The sequence below is a fragment of the Kockiozyma suomiensis genome (genome assembly GCF_038497685.1).
Source record: "Kockiozyma suomiensis strain NRRL Y-17356 unplaced genomic scaffold V2V93scaffold_13, whole genome shotgun sequence".
NCBI classification, from domain to species: Eukaryota; Fungi; Ascomycota; class Lipomycetes; order Lipomycetales; family Lipomycetaceae; genus Kockiozyma; species Kockiozyma suomiensis.
In genome coordinates, this window is record NW_027117676.1 from 307,834 (window position 1) to 324,969 (window position 17,136).

A 17,136-nucleotide genomic window follows, 5' to 3' on the forward strand; every position below is an offset into this window, starting at 1 on the left:
GTATTGCATTGACCTGCTGTTTTGTTATCTTATCACGACTCATCTAACTTCGAACTCTAACTTAGATACTCTACTTGCCTCCGGCCAAATAACCACAGGGCCCGAGCAACTTCAGCAACAGCTTTAAGTCATGTCCACGCTCAGGCAGTGTTGCCGTTCTTGTAGGCTAAATAATCAAGCCTTGCTTTTTTTTACAGTAGCAGCGCGATGATGTCTGCTCAGGCGTCAATTATCAGCAGCAGCAATAGTGGCAGCAGTAACTGGGATAAGAAGTCTGTTCGCTCTTGTAGCAGCAACGCTTCACGCTCAGCAGAGCGTGTGTCAGATAATACTCCTTTACTCGACAAGAATCCTAGCGTTGTCGATATTCCGAGCGTTACTGATGAGTTTTCAGGGCTTCCGCATGAAGATGCCCAGATTCTTAGACAGCAGGTCGAGGTGCCAAACTTACAAACCTCTCTGTTCACCGTTTATAAATACGCGACGCGATATGACAGGTTTATGATCATTCTGGGATTTGCTTTAGCAATTGCAGAAGGCTCGGTTAAAGCGCTTGTTCCAGTATGCTATATATTTTTTTTCTCTGTTACAGTCACGCACTAACGAGATAATATCTAGCTTGTCTTTGGCGCGGTTACAGAAACCTTTACTACTTATGTCGGAAATTATGAAAATGGACTTAATAGTTCAATGATATTCAAAAATAATCTGACTGTGTACGAGTACAAGGAGTTCAACAATAGTGTATACGGCTCACAATACGAGTACATCTCTCCTGATGATTTTCAGAGCAGAGTGAACTACCTAGCGCTCTTCTTTGTGTATCTTGGCATTGCAGAGTTTGTGCTTTCCTACATAACTACATTTATATTCATTGATCGAGGGGAAGTTATTGCTTCACGTATAAAGGAGCAGTATTTTGCAGCCATTCTTCGTCAAAATATTGGATACTTCGACAAACTTGGCTCTGGAGAAATCACAAACCGCATTTCATCTGATACGATACTCATTCAAGAAGGAATGTCAGAGAAGCTAGGATACATTACCGAAAATCTGTCGACTTTTGTTGTTGCGTTCATCATTGGATTTAGCTTTAGCTACAAGCTAACGCTCATCATGATGTCGATTGCTATTAGTATTGGCATTGCCTTCGCGGCTACCTCAAACCTTATGAGAGTATACTTCACGCGTTCTTTGGATGGCGCATCAGCAGGTGGATCTATTGCCGAGGAAGTTTTATCCTCAATCCATAATGTACATGCGTTTCAGATGCAGGACCGCTTAGCTGACAAGTATTCTAAATTCTTACAAATTAGCGAGCACTGGGCTTTACGCGCTGGGGCTGCTGTTGGATTTATGACTGGATTTTTGTGGCTTGGAGTATACAGTGATGATGCTTTGGGTTTCTGGCAAGGTTCAGTTCTGCTTGCCAAAAATGAAATCACTATTGGGCAGACTATCACAGTTCTAGCAGCCATGGTAGAAGGCACATTTGCTATCTCAAACATCACACCTCATATCCGATCGGTGACTTCCGGTTTAGCTGCTGTCAACAAGATCTTTGCCACAATTGATCGCACTTCGTATATTGATTCATTTTCTAACGAGGGAGCAGCACTGGATACCGTTGAAGGCGAAATCGAGTTGAAAAACGTGCGATTTATATATCCATCGCGACCTACCGTGACCGTATTAGCGGATTTTAGTCTCAAAATTCCCGCAGGTAAAACAGTAGCGCTGGTCGGTGCTTCCGGTTCCGGAAAATCAACCATTATTGGTCTTCTAGAACGCTTCTATGCACCTCTTGCTGGTGAAGTTTTGATTGACAGACATGATATCACCCGCCTCAACGTCAAGTGGCTCCGTCAGCAGATTGCTCTTGTATCGCAAGAACCAACGTTGTTCTCTTGTTCTATATATGAAAACATTTGTCATGGATTAATTGGAACCAAGAATGAGTTTGCATCTGAAATTGAAAAAAGGGCTCTTGTTGTTGAAGCATGCAAAATGGCAAACGCTATGGTCTTCGTCGACGCTCTTCCAGAAGGCCTTGATACTAATGTAGGAGAGCGTGGGTTTTTATTATCCGGAGGCCAAAAGCAGCGCATCGCAATCGCTCGCGCTATAGTCGGAGATCCTCGGATTCTGCTACTCGACGAAGCAACCTCAGCTCTTGATACAAAGTCTGAAGGAGTCGTTCAAGAGGCTCTTGATCGTGCATCTAAGAACAGAACTACAATCGTAATTGCACATCGTTTATCAACGATCAAAAACGCTGATTTGATTGTTGTCATGCGTCGTGGCGAAATTATTGAGCAAGGAACTCATGACGAGCTGATTGCGCGCAAGTCTGATTACTACGAGCTTGTTCAGGCTCAGACTTTGGACTCTGAACAGAAACCTATAGCGACTACGGATGATGTAACAGAAGAGATAGAGGATGAAAAGAAAATGGAAATGACAGAGCTGTCACAGGTGAAGACGTCCTTCACTCTTGGAAGAATCGGGACGGTCGCTTGTAAAGCTGAGATACCGGAGATTAGAAAATACAGTTTTCTGGAGCTTGTTAATTTTATATCCGACCTTAGTGCTCCTGAGAGACGCTTGAATATATTTGGTGCACTTTGCTCAGTTATTCAAGGTCTAGGATATCCATCCCTTGGTTTGTTTTACGGAAAATGTGTGGAGGCCTTCAGCTATATGCCAAACACTTATCGTATGCGAAGAGAAATAAACATTTTCGCAGGCTTGTTTTTCATGCTTGCTTCAGTTGAGCTTCTTGCGTCTGCTACAGCTCTTGGTATTTATTCTTATACAGGACAGAAACTTGTGCGACGAATTCGCATTGGAACATTTAGAAGAATTATGCGACAAGATATTGCTTTCTTTGACAAGGATGAAAACTCTACTGGCGCTCTTACCAGTACACTTTCTCGAGATGCGCAGGCTGTCGAAGGTATGTCTATTATCGAACTGTTAAAGACGCACACTAATTCAGCATAGGACTATCCGGTACAACATTTGGCCAGTTGATGAATTCAGCTATGATTCTCCTCTCTAGCATCGTTCTCGCTCTGAGCGTCGCATGGAAGCTTGGGCTTGTAACTACAGCGTGCGTTCCACTTCTAATTGGCGCTGGATTTTATCGCTTCTATATTCTGGCAAAGTTCCAGCAAGACGGTAGAAAGTCACATCTCATCTCTGCTACATATGCATGCGAGGCCGCGTCATCAATTAGAACGGTTGTGTCCCTCACTCGTGAAAATGAAGTACTCAATACATACCATGCCTCACTTGATGAGCAAATTCGATTGTCGCGTCGACAGAGTAACATTTCTGCCTTATGGTATGGCGTTGCGCAGACATTGATCTTCCTAATCATGGCTTTGGCATTCTGGGTTGGATCTTTATTTATTAAAACGCATGAGTATTCGTTGTTTCAATTTTATGTTACTTTTATGTCTGTAGTTTATGGTGCGCAGGCAGCTGGTATAGCATTCTCGTTCGCGCCCGATATGGGTAAAGCCTATCAAGCTACTGCGAATGTCAAAGCTCTTTACGATCAAGAGCCAGAGATTGACACTTGGGATGCTGATGGTCCTGGTCCAGAGAATGTCGAAGGAAATATTGAGCTTAAAGATGTCTGTTTCCGGTATCCAACCCGAAGAGAAATTCCTGTATTGCGCAATCTGAATCTCACAATCAAAAAGGGCCAATACGTCGCTCTTGTAGGCTCTTCAGGTTGCGGCAAGTCGACTACCATTGGCTTGATTGAATCTTTTTATAGGCCCACATCTGGTCAGGTCATGCTTGATGGCAAGGACATATCGCAGTATAGCGTCAATCGGTATCGCAGCCATATCGCGATTGTTTCCCAAGAGCCTATTTTATATTCGGGTACTATTAAGGAGAATATTCAGCTCGGATCACTTTGTGAGGTATCTGATGAGAAAATCATCAGTGTCTGTAAACAGGCTAATATTCATGACTTTATCATGTCGCTTCCAGATGGATATGATACTCTGTGCGGTTCAAAGGGTACACTTCTTTCTGGAGGTCAGAAACAGCGAATAACTATTGCGCGCGCTTTGATTCGTGATCCGGCTGTACTTCTTCTTGATGAAGCGACATCCGCTCTAGATAACGAATCGGAGAAGGTCGTTCAAGCTGCGCTTGATGAGGCAGCAAAAGGCCGCACGACTATTGCTGTTGCGCATCGGCTTAGTAGTATTCAGCAGGCGGATGTCATTTACGTGTTTGAGGACGGTAAGGTTGCCGAGAGCGGTACTCACCAGGAGTTGTTGGCGAAAAAAGGAAGGTATCATGAGTTAGTGAAGCTGCAGGCTCTGGAAGCAAATGCATAGTTAGACAGAGATATAGAAGGCTAGCTCGTTCAAGTTCCATTCTGGCTGATTGAAGTAAGAGAGGTATGTAAATAGGTATAACGAATTACAATAGAGTGTGAAACTATAAATCATTAATCAAAGAGTATGTTTCCTGAAGGATACCGAATCTGCTGCTCGAAGGCTTGCTCAAGCAGTCAAATTACCCTAGAACGACTAAAACGCAGCTGCATCTACATCAGACTAAACGACGGACATAGCCGTATTACTCCCACTCTACTTCTCAAAGACTGCATATTCGACCGTGCTTTGCCCTCAAGTAAAAAAAGCTCTCGATACGTTGCCCGAAGACTCGACTCATCTAGTGTGGATGTGGCCGTTCAGATTAAGTTTCCGGTTGTTTGATCCCAAAAAAAGCTAGGCGGTTTGGGTGACCACAGCTCATCTCGGCCAACCTCAGTTCACTCTTCGAGGGTCTAAAGCGAGTAACAAATATGATTCAAATTCGAAAATTTCAGCTAGCGCTACTGCTGCTACTGATAGCAGCAATTGGATTTATTTATTTGTCGTTGCCATCGGCTTTGGATGCGGATCTCCGAGTCAAGGACTCAGCTGGTCATATCTCGAAACCGCCTCCAAAGAAAGGAGCCAAAATCCAGCAAGCTCCCACGAAGAATCTACCTCATTTTGAAGTCGATGAATTTGGCGAGACCTCAGAAAGCAAATTTGGTAAGGCACCAGATAGACAAAGTGCAATGAAGCCAAAGGTGGAAAAGGTGGACAAGGCTCCGCAACCAGAAATAATCAAGGCTCCTGCAAACACCAGTAGCGAGGACGTTAGGAACGATGAAGAATGGCGCCATTATCTAGATTCCATCAGAGGGTTGGCTCCAGATAAACTAGAGCCAAAGGGTCACAAGATTGTCTTGCTTACCGCTTCAGATGGAAAAGGTCACAACAGTGAAATCAAAGATCTTTTTCGCAATGTCAACGAGAACCGTGAAGAATATTGCGCATATCACAGTATGTTCACTTTTTAATTGCTTGTATTAGCTCTATTACTAACTATTAATATTAGATTACACCTATCAATTTTTTAACATAACAAAATACCAAGGAGACGGCCGACCTGCGGTTTGGGGTAAAATCCCTGCAATAATCGAAGCATTTCAAGCCAATCCTGAAGCAGAATGGGTATGGTGGCTTGACACAGATGCCATTCTCATGACACCTTCTGTAGATCTTGCATCTCTTGTTCTAAGTCCCGAAGCGATGAAATCACGCATAACCTCTGGTGTAAAGATTCGTCTTCCAAGTGGAGCGAAATCTGGCTATTACGTTCCTGAAACAATCAATCCAGATAAAATCGACGTGGTAATAGCTCAAGATCACCATGGAGTTAATGCTGGTTCATTCATGATTCGCCGATCAGAATGGACAGTACAATTCCTTAACCTATGGCAAGATCCAAAATATATCAACCAGAAATTCGAAAGATTAGAACAAGACGCTCTCAACGCCATTATCACAAATTATCCTAAAATTCAGCAGCATTTTGCATTTGTTGATTTACGATCAATAAACGCATTCTCGGTGGGCTCTGATGATATGGGTTGGATGACTGGTGATTTAGTAGTTCATTTCGCAGGGTGCTGGGTAACTAAGGAGTGCGATTCGCGGTGGCGCGATTTTTGGAAGCGACGACAAAGTATTACGCCTCCTACTGCATAAATAAATGATTTTGATTCTGCGATTTTTTGTGACATGTTGAGATAGGAAAAGAGTGCCCGCACAGAGTTACCTTGTAACGATATTGAATGCGAAGATTGAACCCTCGAGTTTTTCTATGATTGACATTTCTCGTCTATATAATTATATTTATATAAACCCGGCGTCTGTCCTTTTTTTTCCTCTTTTTTAATATTCCTCTGTACTATATATTTTTGATAGATTTAGTTCTTGTTACTTGGGTCTTACTCTACACGCTCGATTGCGAATAGTTTCCTATGAATATATGTTGAAGCACGAGAGAATTGACAATTCGAAATATACTTAACCCAAAAAAATATAATTATAAAAAACAAAAAGATATAAAACTCCAAATAATGCCTCCAAACGCATTACATTATCAAAACAAATAGGATAATTAATAATGCAAACTAATAAGTAGCCTCCACATTTCTCTTCAGCTTAAAAATAGCCTGTCGACCATTCTCAAGCGGATGTGCCATTCGTACAACTACATCCTCACCAGTTAATCCACACGGATTGCTGTATGCTATATTACCGCCTTCACCACTATACGTCTGCGACCCAATAAGAGTAACATCGGTACCGCTAATAATATTTACCAATGCGCCCGTTTGAATAAGCCGAACCTCAATAAAATCATTATCAAATCCAATCACATACGGAGCAATGACAGCTACGGCCTTTGCGTGACCTGTGAAATTGATGACTATCTGGCGAGAAATGTAGCCGTACGCGTCGCAGCTGATACACAATGTGGAGTAGCAAAGTAAATAGAAATTTTCTGAAACATGGAAAAATCCTAGTGGACGCTGCCGAGAAAGCTGGCTTGATGATACCGGGTCAGAAGTTACAAGTTGAGGAAGCGAAGCAATTGTCATAGCAGGGTAAATCAACGCTTGGAATCCTATACCTCACTCTTAATTAGCGGCTACTCGACAAAAAAAAAGCTATTCAAATAGCTACAATACCTTTCTCAGTATGCAATATAATCATATTGCTCACGATAGTAGCGCCTAAACAAGCACAATTTAAAAGAATAGGCTCCATCTCTCGAACAAGATCTTGACCAATTCGTTCAGCCGTAAACCCATACAAATCGCTATTTCTCAAATTGGCAATCCGCATTCGACGTTCATGTGGATCTTCTAAAACATTACTGTAATCGTATGCAGTGAATGTCGGGCATTTACCAGCAATCGGCTCAAATACTCTAAGATCTGAAGCGGTATCACGCTCGTGAGCCACAATAATTGTCCGCTGTTGATGAATTCCCACAGTGAACCAATCAAAATGTCTAGAGTCTCCAATAGGTTGCAGTCCCGAAGAATCATCGGTCGATAACTGTCCTAGACTTAATAGTCTCGTCAATCGAGATTGTTGACTGATCTCTGTCCGATTTTTTACCGTATCTTGCGCAAACAAGGCTTCTAAACTGTACGCAAATAGACTCTTATCTGCAAGAATGATAGCGATACCGTACTCGGGTAGCACTTTGATTTGCTTCACATGATCAATCTTCAACACGCAAAACCAACTACCGCAGTATCCATATGACAGAAACAATCCAGATTTACAGCCAATCATAACATACGGCTTGCGATCTTTATACTGTTCGCTATTAATCATCTTGCTCTCGACATTTGTTGCATCAATCTCGTCCAAATAAAAAAAAGCAGAGCATGTTGCATGCTTTCCAATCGGACTCGGAAATGGCGTCTTCTTTACTGCCTTTAATGCCTTGTCGACTACTGATTCTGGTGATGATACATATAGATCGGCAACTGAGCCTTTTAAATGTCTCTGCCTATAAGCAAAATCGGCATCACTGACAACTTCAAGCGCAAATGACTTTGATTGAGAGGAAAAACGCTTCGAAATAGCTTTTAGGATTGCTGCGCACCATTGCTTTCGATCGCCTTCTGTTGCGACAAATATTTGATAAACGCACCCTTGGCGTCCAAGATGTTTGATTCGGAAAGGCCAAATTCTGCGATCGTCTCCTGAGTCGTCGGAATTTGCAAAACTTTTTAATTCATCGGCGCTGACTGTTGCTCCAGAGTTAATCGTCGCAAAGCTTTGACGATTAAAGGTCGCTGTCAGAGGTTTGTCATCTTGTGATACGAGCATTAATAGATCGATAGGAATGGGAGAATACGCCACATCGTATCGTAAGCTGCCTGATATAAAATCCCGCTTCGTGATAAGTAAATAATTATCGAGCAGAATCATATTCATAGGCAGTCTCCGACTATCAATCTCAACAGAGCCGTTATTTAAAACCTCGCGCGTTCTTGAATTCAATCCTAATTCAACTTTTGGTACTTTTCCTGAAAAAAGAATAGCTTTTCTTAAATCATTCAAAACGTATTGCCGTTGACTTGACCCATACCGAGACTGGAATGCCTTTGCCAATTGCGTAATTCTCCCATGAGCACGTTCTAAATACCGTTTTTCAGCGCTATAATCAATTTCCAATTCAGACCCCAATTTGGCAATTCCTTCAAGAATTCGCATAATAAAAAGCGGATAGCGAAGTAATCTCGTCATTATTGACAAAACATTCGCAGCCGAATGAGCTGATTGGAAATCACTATAAAATTGAGAGTAACGACTATTATGCCGTCGTTCTGTCTCGCTAATTTCGGAAGCTGGTCCAAGACCTTCCGCGTGGCGAAGATAGGGGTCTATAGCCAGCCGAATCCATTCTAGAAGAATATCGCCGACTCCAGAAATCACATATGCCTCGCGCTGTCGCTCTAATAAAGGAGTGTACAGATACTTCTCGTGAAGCGTTAAGACTTCCTCGGTATTGTGAGAGACTGCATTCGTGAACTGTACAGCATCGTCAACGATCGGGCGGCCCATCTTATCGGATTTTACAAGAACATCTCTAAAGTCAATAAGTAACGCGCGCAAGCTATCTATGTAAATCATTTCAGTCTGGATCAGCTCAAAAGTAGCATTTTGCACTGCGCGCACTGCTGGAGAAACACGGGAATGTACATCGTCAGGGATCGCAGCAGACCACGAATCACATCGCAGGTCGACCACAAAATTAATACTCTGCTTCTGCGAGGATGATAGCTTCGCAGTCGATATATCCAGTTGCGCCGCTTTCACTTGCGCTAAACGAGCCCTGTAACCACGATCGTATTCCTCAGGCACGTTCAGGTCGCCGTCATCGGACCTGCTCATTACTTTTTGATCAATAAGCCATTCTAGCGTCTGAATCGCAAAATCCTCAGCAGCCGCTAATCCAATACCACCGATATGGTACATGAATAAGTCTGTCAAAACGTCGCTTACTGTACCTTCCGCCATCGAATACGCCTCTTTCTCCATAACTTTTCTCAGCCATTTATACGCCTCAATTAATATCCAAGGCTCCTTGCACTCATTCAGTTGCTGTTCTGAAACCTCAATTCTTCGAACTCCCGTCACAAAATACTGCTTTGAACGCATCGAACCATATGGTACGCCTCCAGAATTGATGAAAATAACTTCATCCGGATCTTGGCTAGTTTCCGCCGAAGTTATATTATTAAGCGATGTACTACCAGTAGAAAAGCTTAGAGGTTGAACAGTCAACGCATCTTCATCTTCATCTTCATATTGATCATAATCACTGTCTCCTATATCTTCATGGTTTCTATAATCGCGGAAATGACTGTAATTTTCAGCGACGACAGAATCCCATGAAATTGCGGAGGCGGGCTCGAGGGTCGCTGCAGATGCCAATTTGTAGGATGAATCTGAATGCGCGTAGGCTACCGTATCAACAAAATTCTCTTCGTGAAAATGTATTGGGGTATTCTCTGTCGTTTTACCTTCAGATGACTGAAACTGTGGCATATCCATATCTGTGGCACTATCAGCGGAACCAGCGGCAGTAGTGAAAGCGGGAGCGGTGGCCAAACTATTACTCGCATCAGCACTAGCAGCAGCAACTTCCTCCTCTTCATCAAAAAAGTAATCGTCTGCATTTAAAAGCGCCATCTGTGCTGCCAGGTCTAGCTTTTCAATACGAATCGGCGAACTCGGCGATACTACGGACTCGTGTCGCAAATCAGAGTAATCAGTATCATATGATTCTGAATCTAACTGTCGATCGAAGAATGAGACCCTCTGGTCCACATAAGCATTGTCTAAGGCAGTTGTAGGGGAAACCATCGTGCTCCCCATATCTTTTTGGTGCTCGATATCTCCGTCTGCTTGTAATGGGACACTACCCGTAGTGTTAGACCTAATAGGCTGTGCACCAGTAGTCAGGTTTTCCAGATGGTTATTCTTTGGAGCCTGAAGCGATCTAGCGCGACTTGTAGGCGTCAAACCTGTGGGCCCATATATGGGAATTTTCCGATACCCAGACACTGTACCAGTGAATGGTCGATCAGACTCACTTCCACTTGTAGTACCTGGCGACATCGGGCCCGAAGCATTATAAGATGAATGCATATAAAACGAAGCATCTGAGGAAGATTGCCGCGACTCGTTACGAGCCTGAGATAAAGAGGACAGGTTGTCTGTGTCATACGCTGCCGATGAGGTAGATACATTGTATCCAGACGAAGTAAAGCTATATTCGGATGCCGAGCCAGAATTTGACCTTGATGGGACAGAAATCGTCGAGCCGCGATGGCTAGGATGTAACATAATTCCATCGTCTGCGGCAACCGGGGCTGCCAGCAATAAACCGAGTCCGAAGCGTAACCCATCGTCGTTATCAGATCCGAAAGGAGATGTCACGAGAGATGTTTCTGGCGGTGTAGGTTGCTGAAGGTCAGCCAAAGAGAGAAATTTCAAAGACGTGGAACTTTCAGGTATTAATTCAGAATCAATCTCTAATTGCTCATGAAGCTCCTGGTCATATGACGCCGGGATATAACCTTCGACAGCAGGACCCCGAGGAGGTGATGGTGGCCCCGTGTAACTTGCCCAAGGAATGTAGAAATTAAATTCAGGCTCAGATGCAGGCTCAGTAGAAACGGATTGCTGATCGACAAACTCTTTGTCACTTGGTGGCGGTGACGAGATTCGATGAAACTCCAATGGTACTTGTTGATTTATACCAACACTCGGAAGAGATGGCAATTGAGGAGTCACAGAAGCAGATTGATATCGTGGCACAGACATCTCAGCTGGAAGAGCTTCTATGTCGTCTTGTGTTTGCCCCCATTGACTTAGTTCTCGAGCAAGAGTCTCGATATCAGGAACATTATCCAGAGGCTCCGATGATGAATTTATTTCAGGAGTGTCTTGAATAGACGAAGAAGCGGATGAGTGGATTGAATGCCTGTCTGACTCAAGATACCAGAGATTCTCGTTAGACGCGGGCTCGGGAGGTGGTCGACTGAGAGAAGATGCTCGGGAGTTGATCGACGGCTCGGGAGAATTAGGGCTCACTGAAATTTGTGAATCCTGTAGAGGCTGCTGAGACCCCGTCGATATTCGACGAGAGGTTGCATACAGAGGAGATTGCGGGCGGATCGATAGCGATGGTGAAAAATCGGCTGGTGCTGAAGTCGGCTGAGGTATTAGCTCTCGTTCATTCAAAAACGACTGCAGATCTCCGTTGTGATCATGTTGTACCAAAGTCGGTCCATCCTCGGCCTCGTCGAAAGAGAATGCCTCTACAGAATCTGAGTAGTATTCAAGCTCGGGTTCGGCAACCGGAGATGGTAACCTACTCTCAATCTCAGTCGCATTATCAGGTTTTGGTGCAAGAGTATAAGCAAGGTCAAGCTCGTCGTCTATCGGCGAAACTTCGGAAGCGTCCGGTGGAAGTTTGGGTTCAGTTGATACTGACGGCTGTCTGTCCTGCGATAACTGTTCCTCAGCTAGGTGTGATGTATTTTCAAAAGTAAAAGCTGAGTTGTCGGCTATAGATGAAGACTCAAAGAAATCATAACCACCCTCAACATATGGCACTGATGCAGTAGTAGCGTTTAAGTCCAAGTTATCAGGAGAGCTTTGGGAGGGGAACTTGGATACAACAGGCAGTTCGTCAGAAATAACAGGAGTTTGTTGGCAGGGTTGAACGGGAGCCTCGACAGATGCTGAAAAGATAGATTCTAGCACTTCTGAAGCAGAGATAGCAGACAAATGCGGAGGCGGAGTACGAGGTAAGGATAAAGGTACAAGAGACGGCGGTGCGGTAGAGTTTGGCTGCAATTTCAAAGCGTGTGCTGTTTCTCCTTTAAGTTCATTGTTTTCTGCATTTTCTTCATTTTCATGGTCTTCGAAATCTGAGGTTTCGCTGTCACTATAATTTAAAACAGTCATCTGCTTTGCTCGTCGTTGCCAGGATAACTGCATCTCTTCAGTAAGTGTTTGAGCTAAAAATATGAAAATACTATAGACATACCGATGTGTTCTTTCGACTAATTGGCGCTGATTTCTTTATCCAGGAGTCTTCTTCGGGAACCGGTGGCATGGTTGGTGGTGTGTTTCTGGCTGATTGCTCGATCCCGCTGGTTAGCTCGCTAGCCTGATTCTGTCGGGAGTTAGAACACGTAAAGGAAGAATTTTGCAGAATACAAAAACGCACTGAGTCAACTTCATAAAGCTCTTTCTCATCACTTGTGTGTATATTATCCTCCATCTGTAAATCCGAATTAGTATCGGTTTTCAAGAACTGAGGTCCATGATGAATAGCTTACAAACTCGGGATCTGAAGTCGTCTCTCCTGGCATATACAGCTCCTGCTCAGAGTCGTTTGAAATATACAGCTCTGGCTCAGGTGAGGTAGACACGATTCCTCCATAAAGTGAGTATTTGTCCATACTCTGTCGTCTTTGCACTGAGTTAAGAGGGATCGGGAGCGCGGCACTCTCGTCCTCCGCGCCTTCGTCTTGATACAGACGCAAGTCACTCATCCGCCAGTTGTATCACAGATCAGTATATACTCAGGCTGTTGTTAATCGTCGGTGCCAGCTTTTAGCAAGCTGAAAAGCAGCAAGCAATGCTTTTAGAAGTTGGTGCCTGAATTGAGCCTCTTCAAGCGGCGCGGCTCTTAACTTTATTGAAAGTCTAAAGAGCTGTTTCTGTGCCCTTTACGCGTATTTGTATTTGTTATTTGCTTGTTGCTTGAGTTTTGTCTAAAATTTGCATGTATATTCAAAGCGTTTTCTCATATTACATAACTTCTACGGCAACAAAGAATCTGTTCAAATCCTGAGCACCGCATGAATACTGTCATTCAAATCATTCCTTATCCCGTCAGCCGCCATAGCATATTCCAACGTTTAAAGAAAAAGCGAGCCATCATTCACAAATCTCAGTAAGTGTAAAATTATCATCGATATTGTGGAACTGGTATTTAATATCCAAAGTAAGTAAACCTACCAAAAAAAAAGAAGCAGCAACATAATCCGAGCACATAGCTCATTCGTCCTTGACTACCGTAGCACCGAGATCTAATAAAATCCAATTGTAGAAACAACAAAAACGCCAGAGCATATCCGGAAAATTATCAAAAGCCAACGCGAGCGAACGGCTGCATTATTATGCGCAGCATGAGCATCAACCATATACACCATGTACATGATTTCGGTTGACAAAAAAGAGTGGACGACAACAACCAGAGACAAGGTTCCTCATCATGTTTCAAGTCCGAAACGGATTGAAGACCAAGACCGGCTAGATATCTCAAGGGTCAGTCACACCGCCTAACCTAATAGGCAAAGCATGAGCAAAATGTCGTAAGCAGGGACGACAAATGAGTGGTAGAAGCACTAGAGACGCTCTGTAGAGGATTACTCGTCGATTCAGGAGGGTCGAGAGTTGTTAAAGAGCGTAAGAGACTTTTAAAGTCATAACAGAGCACATAGAAAGATCGTATACCATCGTAAGAAAATAACATAGCCAGCAATTACAGAATAACGCAAAGACCAGCGCTTTTCTTCTTCTTCTTCTTCTCGAAACCGCCTTTGGATACAGGGAGTTCGCTATGACGATCACTGCTGCGCTTTGTTGATCGCCTATCAGAAGTGCTAAGGGCGCCGATACTGAAATTACGGCCATGAGCCTGCTTCTCTGACGCGGAGAGATTACGACCATGGCTAGTGGATGATCCGCTTGATGATGAGGATGGTGTCATTGGCTCTGGGGCAGTGGCCTCTGTAGTAGCTGCGGCAGCTGATTCGCGTTTCTGAATCTGACGAACAATATCGGCAAAAACGTCGTCAATATGCGCAGCCGTACGCGCAGAAGTCTTTACGCACGTTAGTAATCAATTCTGTTATCAACATAGACGCTCACATACTTCATAAAAGGAACTGGTTCCCCAGTTGTGTGCGAGGTTCTTTGCCTCTTGGAAAGAGACAGTGCGCGCGTGGCCAAGATCAGCTTTATTGCCAACCAAGACTATAGGAACATGTTGGTTGTCTTTAATACGACAGACTTGTTCGCGTAATTTGATGAGCTCCTGAAGACTCGAGCGGTCGGTGACGGAGTATACTAGCAAGAAGCCTTGCCCATTCTTAATGTAAAGCTCGCGCATGGCTGTGAACTGTTCGACACCGGCTGTGTCGAGGATTTCGAGCGTGCATGAACGGCCGTCGACGTCCATCTGACGGCGATAAGAATCTTCGATGGTGGGATCGTACGAGTTGAGGAAGATACCCTGCACAAACTGGACTAAAGTGTATATTTTCGTCAATATTGATGCAGAGAAAATGGACTATAAGGAGAGGAAGAAAACGAACCGGTCACGGCTGATTTGCCCACACCGCCGGCGCCGAGAACGACGATGTTGTATTCTACAGGAGGTGTCAGAGTCGAACATAGAGAAGAGTATGAAACCGCAAATACCTCGTGAAGCCATGCTGAAGTGGTTTTAAGAAGAGTAATCAGAAAATAAACAAGAAGTTATCAGAGAATAAACAAACAAAAACAAAGAATCAAAAGGAGGAGAAACAAGAGCAGAGAATGTTTTTGAGTTTTTGTCCGAAAAGCAAAGGGATGCGCATCTGCGACAAGTCCAACGGCCCTTGCCTACAAAATTGTCGACCCAGATCTTTGTCGCGGCTTGGGTCAGTTAAATAGTAATATTTCAGCACTCATTCATTATATAATATTTTGACCCATTACACACTACATCTTCGGGTATATCTGCCTCTGATAATTTATGCAGCGGCCGCATTTCTGCATCGTCGCTAGTCCGCATTGGGTGATTTCACAACATCGCGTCGCGCGCTCGCGAGCCGATTCCTCGCCGTTTGCTTTGTTGACGCGTTTAATAAGCTTATCGTACTCTGAATCTATACAAAGCCAAACATTTCAATAAATACATCCATACATGCAACAAAATAATAACGCCGGCGTCCTAAGACATATCATACATCTCGCCCATCGCTACTCTTTCCTCCCCATCTTCCGACTCATCGTAAACCGCGACGTGCCACCCGCAAATCTATAAGCTCTCAGCATCGCCCTCGACACGCTCTCTGCCAAATCCAGTCGGTCATTAATCGCATATGCGTTGTGCACCGCGCGTAAGGTGAATGACGTAGGAAATCGAAACGTTCCCGGCTTTACTAATTTAGCCTCCGCAATCTTCACTTCCTGGCTTTCATCTTCAGGAGCTATAATGCCCCAGGCATTGGCAATTATCGCATTGATTGATGGAATATCGCCCGACTGTGCAAATGCTAGCAGCAGCGTTTCGTAGGTTGTGGCATCTGGCACTGTCCCCACTCCAATCATCAGCTCTGTCAACCTCAGAGCATCAACCGACCTCCTTCTCAGCTCCTCGACTACTTCTTTGGTAGCATCCGCAGGAGCAGAATCAAAAATTGACCTGCGAGAACTTTCCTCATCTAATTCAAGCCCGTCGTCAATCGATCCCAATATCCACGATCGGTCATGCACATAGTCCGAATGCATGGGATCCAAATCCGTACCTGTAACCCGTCCTAGCTGAGGGATTTGCTTGAGGCTAAACGACCGCGTGCCGGATATTCCCGATATGTAAATATTCCACATCTTGACATCTGCTTGCCGCGACTGAGCAACGTGCTCTAAAGCCGTCATGCTTCCATCTTCATCTACATACTCCCTTTTTAGTAATTCAGCTCCAGAAGCTGATCGTAATTTCTCTGCGACCTCGGGCTCAACATCCACGCCGCCGACTTGTATCACCTGCTCAGACTCGGGATCTGCGCCGGTGTGTATCCTCTGCCATACTGCATTCAGGTCATCCACCGTTCCAGCCACCCGTGTCGCGTCAAGTAAATGTATCAGCTCGGCTCTGTTTAAAGGACCAAATATGCTTTCAATATCTGAGCGAACTAGATTCATACGCTTCCAAAACTCTGCGATAGGTTTTACCGAGGTCTTTAAGTTCCTAGTAACATGGTACTGAGGTGCGCTCTCAAGCTGTTCGGTCGGCAATACTTCTACTGATTTCAACGCAGATAGCGACATGGAATCAGGATCTACTTTTGCCAGTTCCTGATCTGATAGCTGTAGAGTCCCTTTTTTTTCTATAGCTTGTGATGATGCTGTGCCTAATTCATACCTCTCCAGTGCATCAATCAGTGCCCGCTTGGAATGGCTTGTATCATTGATATTCAGCAGCTGCCTCGCATTTAAAGATTGATAAACCGTAGTGAAAATATGTCTGTCTGCATAAATATGCCGTGAAGTCGTGGTCCCTAATTCAGAAAGCGTAGAACTGACAAAGTCGCGCAACTGCAAATACGAAATCCAAATCTTGAACGTGTCCTTCTCCTGAAGCGCAGCCAAAACCCTCGCATAAGCCGGAATATCTGCAGATGCACGACGTGTTATATTTGGCAATCGGTCTCCAAAATACAAATTTGCGTCGCTTCTGACGATTTTTTGCTTTAGCGAACGGGCGAGCAGCGGCGACGAGAAGTACGCTTTTGCGAAGGAGACTTTAGTTGGTCGGCTTTTGCTCAATGCAGCCGGTACTGATTCCATCGTCAATAGCACCCTACCAATCACTATATTGTTGGTGTTTGTAGTAGTGAATCCTTCTTTGGTTGATGAATTACGAATTCTCCGAAGAATCTCGACT

General features: G+C 44.1%; 5 protein-coding genes across 5 annotated transcripts; 2 read left to right on the top strand and 3 right to left on the bottom strand.

Annotated features, from left to right (window-relative positions):
- Positions 1 to 91: 91 nt before the first annotated feature.
- V2V93DRAFT_71990 (P-loop containing nucleoside triphosphate hydrolase protein) lies at positions 92 to 4,601 on the top strand. The gene is made up of 3 exons (XM_066912772.1): positions 92 to 561; positions 619 to 2,956; positions 3,004 to 4,601. Exons 1-3 carry the CDS (start codon positions 208 to 210, stop codon positions 4,362 to 4,364), a joined length of 4,053 nt encoding a protein of 1,350 aa, XP_066764041.1. The 5' UTR covers positions 92 to 207; the 3' UTR covers positions 4,365 to 4,601.
- A 195-nt stretch (positions 4,602 to 4,796) lies between these two features.
- On the top strand, positions 4,797 to 6,420 carry V2V93DRAFT_349694 (galactosyl transferase GMA12/MNN10 family-domain-containing protein). Its single transcript, XM_066907956.1, has 2 exons — positions 4,797 to 5,366; positions 5,422 to 6,420. The coding sequence occupies exons 1-2, from the start codon at positions 4,838 to 4,840 to the stop codon at positions 6,072 to 6,074; spliced, it is 1,182 nt and encodes a 393-aa protein (XP_066764042.1). The 5' UTR covers positions 4,797 to 4,837; the 3' UTR covers positions 6,075 to 6,420.
- An 82-nt stretch (positions 6,421 to 6,502) lies between these two features.
- On the bottom strand, positions 6,503 to 9,557 carry V2V93DRAFT_327420 (CNH domain-containing protein; the record flags this gene model as incomplete). The annotated part of the gene is made up of 2 exons (XM_066907556.1): positions 6,503 to 6,999; positions 7,064 to 9,557. 2 exons carry the CDS (start codon positions 9,555 to 9,557, stop codon positions 6,503 to 6,505), a joined length of 2,991 nt encoding a protein of 996 aa, XP_066764043.1.
- Positions 9,558 to 13,965: 4,408 nt separating this feature from the next.
- Positions 13,966 to 14,919, bottom strand: V2V93DRAFT_382107 (ras family-domain-containing protein; the record flags this gene model as incomplete). Its single annotated transcript, XM_066912140.1, has 4 exons — positions 13,966 to 14,307; positions 14,359 to 14,732; positions 14,801 to 14,854; positions 14,907 to 14,919. The coding sequence occupies 4 exons, from the start codon at positions 14,917 to 14,919 to the stop codon at positions 13,966 to 13,968; spliced, it is 783 nt and encodes a 260-aa protein (XP_066764044.1).
- Positions 14,920 to 15,188: 269 nt separating this feature from the next.
- V2V93DRAFT_374258 (uncharacterized protein) lies at positions 15,189 to 17,125 on the bottom strand. The gene has a single exon (XM_066911193.1). It carries the CDS (start codon positions 17,037 to 17,039, stop codon positions 15,450 to 15,452), a length of 1,590 nt encoding a protein of 529 aa, XP_066764045.1. The 5' UTR covers positions 17,040 to 17,125; the 3' UTR covers positions 15,189 to 15,449.
- Positions 17,126 to 17,136: the final 11 nt, after the last annotated feature.

Coding starts and splice junctions, on each gene's coding strand:
- V2V93DRAFT_71990 (XM_066912772.1), top strand. CDS start 208: ATGATGTCTGCTCAGGCGTCAATTATCAGCAGCAGCAATAGTGGCAGC. Junction 562..618: donor CGGTTAAAGCGCTTGTTCCA/GTATGCTATATA, acceptor GATAATATCTAG/CTTGTCTTTGGCGCGGTTAC. Junction 2,957..3,003: donor AGATGCGCAGGCTGTCGAAG/GTATGTCTATTA, acceptor AATTCAGCATAG/GACTATCCGGTACAACATTT.
- V2V93DRAFT_349694 (XM_066907956.1), top strand. CDS start 4,838: ATGATTCAAATTCGAAAATTTCAGCTAGCGCTACTGCTGCTACTGATA. Junction 5,367..5,421: donor AGAATATTGCGCATATCACA/GTATGTTCACTT, acceptor TATTAATATTAG/ATTACACCTATCAATTTTTT.
- V2V93DRAFT_374258 (XM_066911193.1), bottom strand. CDS start 17,039: ATGGAATCAGTACCGGCTGCATTGAGCAAAAGCCGACCAACTAAAGTC.